The 9,964-nt window shown below is 37.5% G+C and overlaps 1 protein-coding gene across 2 annotated transcripts in view; it reads left to right on the top strand.

Annotated features, from left to right (window-relative positions):
• The first annotated feature begins 229 nt into the window (after positions 1 to 229).
• Positions 230 to 9,964, top strand: part of TSPEAR (thrombospondin type laminin G domain and EAR repeats) — a 39,104-nt gene continuing 29,369 nt past the window's right edge. For both annotated transcript variants that reach the window (XM_088132197.1, XM_088132196.1), the window contains exon 1: positions 230 to 736. In XM_088132197.1, the coding sequence (XP_087988323.1) occupies positions 643 to 736 (94 nt within the window). In that variant the 5' untranslated portion in view covers positions 230 to 642. The remainder of the gene's footprint in view (positions 737 to 9,964) is intronic.

The following is a 9,964-nucleotide window of genomic DNA, read 5'->3' as shown; positions in this document are numbered from 1 at the left end:
AGCATCATAGCAGATGATGAATTCAGGTGTACAGAGAGCTGAACACCTCCTTTATTTCGCCTGCCTGCTCTCAGCAGTGGCTCTCCTGGCGAGGGAAATTCCTCTGCTTCAGCATTAAAAGCCAGCCTCAAGAGGGCTGGGCAAAGAGGAAAAGTTCCCCAAGGCAGTAAACTCCACCTCCTCCTCTTTTTCAGACTTGTTTTTTTACATTAAATGTCTGCAACTGCAGCCTCCTGTTGTTGCTGACTTTGTGGTCGGTGGGAGGTCTCTGTTTTTTCAGGATGGGGCATTTCAGCAGCTAGACATCAGCCAGCTGAGGATCACTGACATCCTAGGCTTTCTCCCTTCATCATGGGGGTCATTCCTTTGGGGAAAACATCTCTAACCTAGGAGCAGTGGCCAGCTTGGCCAGAATTTATTGGTCTGAGCAAGACTGGGGGTGATATCTCAGGTGGATTGGCAAAGAGAATAACCCGTCCTGATTCTAAGAATAGCAGACACTGTGGAGTATTGGATATCTAGCCATGTGCCATCCTCAAGTTGTGTTCGTAAGATTTCCAGACCAGTGAGAGGTTTAGGATGAGGAGGTTAAATGATGACCTGGAAGGTACCTCTGCATGGGCCTGCTGACAAAGTTCCCTAATGTCTGCTTTGCTACTAGTTTGGACTGTGCTGCTGCACTTCCGGATTGAGCCGTCCCTGGCCAGAGGAGGAAAGTCATGGGAGCATTGCACAGGTAAGAGCTGGAACGTCAACAGATATCCTATTCCTTTGCAAAAGAAGTGGAAGGAATGGCCACAGTCCACTATTCTCTAACAATAGTTCCCTTCCAAAGTTAAATACAAGGTCAGGCTGTAACGCTTGCTGCATACAAATGTAGTGTTTCTGTATATATCTAATATACAAGCTTTTAAATAACATTTGATCTCTTTTTCTAGGAAGATAGGATGATACAGATTCTGTAGTTATGTGTCCTGGATTGGTGCCTGGTTGATCAAAGGGCAGATGGAGGTGAAGTGATTTCCTTGCTGAGTTGAGCTCAGTTGGGACAGCAGAGAAATCACATGCATAATTCATGCATAATTCAAAAATCATTGCTGCCCTGAACTTTTCAAGGTCAGATTTTATTTAAGCTGCATTGAACAAGATAAGAGACTCTTACTGAGTAGGGGGAAATGCTACCACTGGATTGTCTGAGTCAGAGGTTAGCTTTTCTTTACATTTTATGGTGTTACCTAACCATTGGGAGTTCTTTTGATGAACCTTCTGAGAACAAAGTTATTTTATTGTCTTTACAGCTATTCAGCTTAATGAGCAATCTCAGTTCAAGAAAACTGCAATGCGGTCCAATGCCCAGTGTTGAATGTTGACTCAGAAGTTAGCCTTGCTGTATTCAATAAGACTTTTTCCCTACTACTTGTGTTTGGGTCTATAATCTTAATAAATGCACAGAAATGCCATTGGTGGAAATTCTTCTCAGTATTTTGGAAGAAAAAAGATGCCCTCTTTTTCCATTTTTTCCCCAAGCAGCTGCATTTTCAAATCTATGTTACTGGAAGTAGGAAACGTTTGGGACTGTTCATATGTCTGGCCATTGAAGATTACCCTGTTTTTAGCCATATTGATATCAGAGATACTGAACTGGCTTTTACTTGAAAGCTTTCATTTCTTTGGCTTGTAGAATCTCAGCCTATAGAAGCATGTGTTATATGAATTAAAATATAAGTATTTTTATATGTAAAGAAGACTCCACAGTTGTCACCTTTAATGGAGATGTTTGTTAAAACATGTTGGGCAATTTTATTGCATTAATAATGGCATTTGTTTGAGGTTCTCCTCCTGCTGGTGTTTTAGCCAGTTGTCCTGTCTTCCCTCCTTCTCCTCCTTTTAAAATAATTTCTTTTTGGGTTTTGCTTGCAATACAGACATTAAATGCACTTTTCTGGAGGCACTGTTACTTTGCATGTTACAACATTCCTGCACGGAAGGTACTTCAGTTTAGATATTAATGCATAGCCCATATCTAGGTTATTGTGAAGGAGGAATGTGAACATTTTTTCTTCGGTATAGATGGGGCAATGACAGCTCTCCAATTTATAAGCACACAGCTAAAAACCTAAAGCTGTTGTCATTTCATATTAATATCTGAAGGAGAAATTTACATTCTTTCTTAAACTATAAGGCTTCTGTAGAGACAATTTTATTACATATAAAGTAGTCTTAACTACTTTTTGAAATGTTTCTGCTGATTTGGCGTTATTAATCCAGTTAAAAACACCAGTACAACTGCCTTTCTTTTTACAGTTGTGAACAAGAACGCAGAGTTCATAGTCTAGAATTTAGGTTCAACACTAATTACATAAATTCGATCCACTGCATACTTCAATACTGTACTTCTTGATTTTCAGGCATCTGGTGGCACCTTTTCCAATTGACAAATGTTATTAAAAGGCATAGGCTTTGGTGAGCTATAGTTCAGAAATATATACCTTTTCATAAAAATCTGTTAGTTGGAAAAGGTGCTATCAGGCTCCTGATTTTTTGCCACCATAGACTAACACGGCTCTCCTCCTAAGTAAATTCACTTGCTAAAGCCTGTCCTGCATTTCTCTTGAGTTTTATGCAACTCTGTTTTTCCTAGCTTCTCAGACTGGTCTGTAAACAATTTTAAACAATTGCTTTTGATGTCTTCACATTTTTCTTCCTTCAACAATAAAAAAATGAAGGGCTGAGAATCAGTTTGAACCACCACTAATAGTTATCTAAATCCATATCACAGAGATAAGGATAGATTCATTGGGCATTTATCAGTTGCCCTCTGAAATTCAGTTGAATAGAATACATTCTTCAAAATTCTTTACAGTTGAATTATGCAAAACATTTTTCTTGTCTTTGAAACTAGAAATAGATTTTATGCAACATAATTCCAGTGATGAGTAATGACTAATGATTTTTTATTCTGCCTGTGATTTTGGACAGATCTCACTTTGTTTCCCTAAATGTTGTAATTCACCTAACAGAATCCCATGTATTTAGTCAGTCGCCGTACAACTGATCCAAGATAAAGAAAAACAAAACAGTATAAAAAGCTTTTTGTTGTTGTTGTTCAGTCGTTAAGTCGTGTCCGACTCTTCGTGACCCCATGAACCATATTGCGCCAGGCCTTCCTGTCCTTCACTGCCTCCCTGAGTTTGCTCAGTTTCATGGTCATTGCTTCAGTGATGCTATCTAAATAAAAAGCTAAATTGCATTATTAAGTAAACTTTATTCCTCTAGCTGTGCCTTTTATAAGCAGGAATCTTCTATACCTAAAGCTGTTAATCTGAGATATTTAGACAAGTATTAGATTGTTACAGCTAAAATAGCAAAACATGATTTTAACTTTTATATTGTACTGTTGGAATGATCTTTAGAGATACACAGTCTCAATTTGATTTCAGCATTTTCCTAGATTTTCTCTTAAATGATTCAAATAATTGTCTGCTTATCACTCCTGGATGTTTATTTCTTGAAGTCATAGTCACTATTGATTATTTTATAGTCACTATTGCAATCTGCAGTTATTTAAAATGCATTCAGGGAAAAGGTGAGAGAAAGAATCTCTGTAACACAGAGATTGTCTTTTAATCCAGAAAACTTTTCTCTAATGCAAACATAAAAATTAGTGTGCTACACTAATATACAATAATACTTTAGTATACTAATTTCATATTTTACTCCTTCCTATGGATGGATTTTGTGTGATGATAATTTCAGATATCCTTTAGATTTCTAATTTAGATGTAGAACTTCATTCCCATTTTCAACTGCCTACATCTTTTAAACAATGGTTTATTGAAATAATAGAGTCTGCAGCAATGGATGTACTAATAGATTGTTAATGTTGTTAATGATGAACAAAAGCTATTAGTATATGGACACTTTTTTGAATTCCTGGGATTCATGTCCCTACATCACATGTTGTTTTTGTAAATTATATTTTTATTGCAATTTCCTTTGACTATATTCTTCCTTAAAAAATTAATAGTGATCAGGCGATGGTAGGTCTCATGCATATTGCAATACAGTACAAACTGGATATGTTACAGATATTGATGACTTAAGGCAAACTTAAGTATAAATATAACTGGGAAAGACTTTCTGTGTAACCTGAGTGATCATCAGTATTTCCTCTCTTGTCAACAAGTCTGATGCTGTAATATAAATGGAAGCATATGAAATGACCCTGAAACACTATTATCTGTGCTATCCCCATTTTTAAGATGGAAAATAAATTACCAGTTTTTTCAGATATGTATCCCTCTGTGTGAATGAATCAAGTCAAATAAAACAATGTGCAGGTGAACATTAAACATAGAGGAGATGATAATGCAACCCCCTCAAACCGTAAGTGCAGTAGAAATACATTCCATGGATTAGAGCCAAACTTTATTTATTTACTCTATGTTTAGAGTAGATCCACTGAATTCAGTTTGATATAAATTTAACTCGACTAACTGATGAGGCACTGGACAGCTAAATCTGCAACCAGGCCTGTAACAAACAATATTGAACTGATGATGTCATCTCATATATACTTCTTGTGAATTATGAAAACTTCTCAGTCCCGCTCTTTTACAGACCAGTTAGCCTCAATTTATGTCAACAGAAAATGTCAGTTTATTAACTTATTTTTATCTATTCCTATTTCTGTTCTTGATTTTCTTGACTGAAGAAGAAATTAACCTCAGGATATAAATATGCAAGCATCAATGTGTTGTGCTTCTTGTCTCTACTGATGTCATTAATACTTACCAATAACTTTTGACATTTATTCAACCATATTCTGCATAATATGGAGGAAATGGATAGAAGATCTCTGAGCAAAAATCAATGGTTTTAATTATTCAGAAAATAAATTCATCATTTTACAACAGAATGGCTCCTTTGAGAAAATATAACTGAATCTCCCCCAGTATTGAAATTGTTACAGTGGGTAACAATTTCACTAATGATGGTAATATAGAAAGTCTGCATACTCAAGTCTTGCTTTGAGGACCATTTCTGAAGTCATAGCCTGCTCAGTATTCCAAAGCTGTCATATACACAGCTTCCTATGGCTTGCTAATAGGTTCAGAAGCTTAATTTTAAAGAATTAAACATATTCAGCAGGAAAAACGAGCCAGTTTGCCTAGGTCTGGGAGCAGAGGCAAATCCTTCTGAAGAGAATTACATTTCTGCAATTTTGCCTCTATCTCGTGAGACCTAATCAGCTAGCCAGGGAGCTAGTAGGCTGGCATGTTGATACATTGTGTTACAAACAGTATGAAATGCTGGTTCTCCCTAATGTCCTGCAGAATTCCTTTAGCACACCAATTGAGTGCCTCAGTCACTATCTTTCTACAGATGTTCACTGCAATGATTGGTTGTGTATCAGCACACCAATAAGATTAAAATTAAGCAACTTTGTATTACACAAATGTAATTTTAATGTTTCCTGAATGCTTATACAAGTGATATGATGAGCACATTCTCTCCTTTGCTCATGTGCTTTATGTAAACATTTTTATACAGGTCAAATGGGAACTCAGATATTTCAGAGTCCCAGTGTCTTTAATTTTGGATGCTGATGCATTTGTGACTTTCTAAAAAAGATGGATCAGCATAATCCAAAATAATTTTTTAAAACATTAAGGAATAGGAGTAATTAGGAGGGCAAAAACATTACTCTCTTAAAATGCATAATGCAGGATATCTGTGTTACTTCAGCTGTGGATGTGAGCTGAGGGGAGAGAAAGAGGCAACTATGTAAATATATCTTAATAAGCATAAAGAATCTTACAATAAAGAATGGAGACATATGCTACTTTAGCACTTACCCAGAAAAATCAGCATAAAGTCTGCATTGAAAAGAACAAAACAAATTAGGTGTTTGAACTGAAGTGGTTAATCAAAAAATGAAAAGTTGGAGAGTGAGTAGTACAAATTTGCACTGGTTGCTCAAATAAAGAGATAGAACAAAGAACAGAAGTAAACAACAGTTATGACCAGATTGACATAACAGGGAGATAGCATGATTGGTGTTTCCTATTTTAGCCTTTCCCAAATGGGTGTCCTCCTGACATATCTTGACTTCAGCATAGCAGCTCACAAGAATACCATGATACTCTGATTAGCAAGCTGGTTAAGCATGTGGCAATACAGCCAGTTTGGTGTAGTGGTTAAGGCATCAGTCTAGAAACCAGGAGACTGTGAGTTCTAGGCACCATGTGGCATATATTAGGTGGATTCACAGATGGCCTGACAATGGTACTCAAAGAGTACTCATAAATGGTTTCTCTTCAGATTAGAGTTAGTATCAAATAGGGTTCCATAGGATTCAACATGTTCCACATCTTCAACATTTTCATTAATGACTTGGCTGGATGTAGCAATAATGCTTGTCAGAGTCACAGATGACACAAAATTGTATGGGCTGGCTAAAACTAGACAAGTGGGCTGAAAATAAAAGAATGTAATTTAACAGAGGCAGATGCAAAGTTCTTCATTTAGGAAAAAGAAATCAATTCACAGATACAGAATGAAGGCTCAAGCTTGGTGAGAGTCCAGTTGAAAAGGATTTTGGAATTGTAATTGATCACTGACTGAGTATAAGTCAGCTAAAAAGACAAGCAAATGTTAACTTCATTGAGAGAAATATTGCTTCCAGATCAAGCAAATAATGATGCCATGTTATATTGCACTGGTCAGACATCACCTCAGATAACACACCCAATTTTGGGCACCACCTTTTAGGACAGATTGAGAGAAACTGGTACAAGAACAGAGAAGAGCAACAATGATGATCAGATCTGGAAACTATGTGTTATGTGGAGAGACCAAGAGAACTGGATAGCCTTGAAAAAATACAGCTTAGAAGAGATACGACAGCTTTTTGCAAGCACCTGGAAGGTATCACTAAGAAAAAAGTCAAGTTCTACTCTCTGTTGTCCAAAGTACTCTACATCCAGCCACCAACTAGCAGCCTTAAGGAAGGCAGATTTGGGCTGAACATCAGGAAACACTTTCTAATGGAAGGAACATTTTGGCAGTAGAACCAATTAGCAAAGGGAGGTGAGGAACATCCCTTCAGAAGATCTTTTCATATACAGGCTAGGCAACAATCTGGTGGGGATGGTTTAATCTGAGCAGAGGGTTGGACTTGATGACCTAACTGGTCCCTTCCAGTTTTGTGATTCTATAATTTTATGTGCTGGGCTATGACTTTCACCTTCCCCAGCCATGATTGAACGAGCTGATGGTAATGGGAATTGTGGTCTGATGCATCTCAAGGTATCCATGTTGGGAAATTAGTTGGATGCCATACCATGTGATTTCTAATGATCCTCATCACTGTTCCCTTGCTTTAGCACAAGGAATCCCAGTGGCTGTGGGAATTTGTGCTCCAAATAGCCTTCATGTTCAGCAGTGTTTCTCAACCTCAACAATTTTAAGATGTATGGACTTCAACTCCCAGAATTCAGAAGTGCTGGCTGGGGAATTCTGGGAGTTGAAGTCCATGCATCTTGTGTTCTGATTTTTTTAAAAAATCACGTTTAAACAGGTGTTGAAATAGAGACTATTATGAAGAAGGTTATACAAGCTTTTGCACATGAAACATGATATGTCCGCTGATTTTTAAAAGACTGTGCTGAAAGGCAACTTTACCCCCTCCCCACTTTATCATATTTAGCATTCAGGAGAGCCACTTTTGGAGAGACAATCTCATATGCTTTGCAATGCAAATAAGATTTTGACTCCTGTGTAATTTGAGAGCTTTTGAAAATGCTGCCCCAGGCATTCCCTTGATCTGTATGAAGTGAGCATCCTCTTAGCTCTGTTAAAAGTGAAAGAGGGTCCTAGCCAGAATTTTTACAGCATAAATTGCCGAACTTTCTCTCAGATATACATCCACAGCTGTTGTTCTGTAATTGTTCATGAAACTCTGCATAATCCTTGGTTGGCTTTAATTATTAAGGAAGTCTCTGTAATGTAGGAGGTGAACTGAAAAAGATTGTTTTGCCTTTTATTTTACATCATTCTAAGAAAGACCTGCTCCTCCATTGCTGAAGAATCAGTCTTAAAGCCACAGACAACAATGGTGGGCAAAGTCTTTGTGATAACCTGCCACAGTTATAGCTTTCATGGAGAACTGAACACTTTGGCTGGTTAGGAAGGAACGTAATGCCCAGGACCAAGAACAATGAAACCAATTTTCCAATACAAAATTATTTTATTTAGCTAAGTTTATGCTTTTCTCCCTTCAGAGGTTTTGGGTTTAGACCGTAATTCTCTCAATACACTCAACACAAATTATCTTTGTTTTGAAAAAGCATGGCTAGGAAAGTCATAAAATGGGGAGAGCACAGATTCTTTTACTTCCCTAGTGCAATGAACTCTATAATCTTGAGGATACAATTAAGTGTTATTCTGAGGATGACTTCATATTATGGTTCTGCAAAGTATTAAAACAGTGCGTCTTACAGTGTGTTAGTGAGCAAAACACCTCTCCTGGAAGTATTAAAACTGCTGCATTCTCTGGAAGGTTTGTATGGTTGTTTCAAAGGACACTTCACAGGCCACACATGCACAGGCCACACTTGTGCTGGAATTATGTATGCACACAGACACCCAGACACATAGCCTTCAGTTCCAAAGGACATAACTGCTTCAACACTTAAAAGAGAATATTTAATTAATGCTAACATGATTTTGAATGCGTTGTGCAGCCTTATTTCAAATGATCTGTTTCAGCCTTTTCTAACACGTTGTCCATGTATTTGGGGCCACAGTTCCCATCACTTTCTAACTAGGCTGGGGTGGGGCCAATGCAACTGAAGTTTGGCAAAGTTGACTAAGGGAAATGACCTTTCCCAGAAATCAAAATTGTGAAGTATTTATAAAAATATGAAAGTGTTATTTTGCATGTGGAAAGTGCCCTCCATTCATATAAGGCTGTTCTACATTGTGTACTCGAACAACCCATGAGATAAATGAAATGAAAATCAAAGATGGTCATCTCCTTTACAAGAATGAGAACTGGTACTAAACCTGCACTGCAGAATAATAGTTTTTGTATGAAAATTTGTGTAAGAACCATAGTGGTTGGTTTTCTTCTGTTTACAGTCCTTGAGATACAGGACAATCTTCCAAGTGAGTCAGTCTTCCTGCAGAACAAAATGGATATCGGCAGCTTTTTGATTAAGCCTTCTAGATAAGAAGGACCATGGTTATATGAGGCTTAATTGTTCAAAATCTGAAGATAGCATTTCATAGCTGTTCACTTAGCATAACAATTGTAGAATCCAACTGATCCCTATCTGTACAACTGATTTTCTTCAAGTTGCTCTAGAAGGAGTGGCACGAAAGGAATACATATCATAGGTCCCATTTCAACATTGCCCTGACTGCTGCTGTTACAGAGCCCAATCTGTCCTATCTGCTCTGAGGAATTTTATTCCAACTATCAATATGACATGCAATTTTCAAATTACAAAAGAACCAAGGGTAGTCCCAATTTGGTCTAGACAAGTCTTTGTTCCATTTCCATTGATTTATATAACTGAAAATCTGGAAGTAATAAATAAATGCAGGAAACAGAAGGAAAATTTTCTTCTGAGGTATTGTATACATGAACACATGGGCAAGATCACTTACATCCAACCTCCGTGTTTCAGTTAAAAGCTCTCATTCATACTTTTGTGGCTGCAGGCTTCCCTCTACACAGTGGGAAAGAAAGGTGCTTTTCTGGAGTTTCCAATGACATAGAAAGAGCCCAATGTGCATTTTTGTTGGGGATGTGGTGGTCCTCTTTCAGATTTTAGAGCAGCCTTTCCAAACCTTGAGCTCTGCAGATATGTTGGATTTTAGTTCCTGTCATTCCTAGCAAAGCACCTCTCCTCAAAATGTTAAAGCAGCAGACTTGGAATAACGAGGATCAAAAACC

Source organism: Python bivittatus, unplaced genomic scaffold (genome assembly GCF_059951505.1).
Source record: "Python bivittatus isolate LINGU-HERP-01145 unplaced genomic scaffold, Pbiv_v1 ctg000980_np1212, whole genome shotgun sequence".
NCBI lineage: Eukaryota > Metazoa > Chordata > Lepidosauria > Squamata > Pythonidae > Python > Python bivittatus.
Note: the sequence above shows the minus strand (reverse complement) of the source record. Positions and strands in the feature narration are given on the sequence as shown.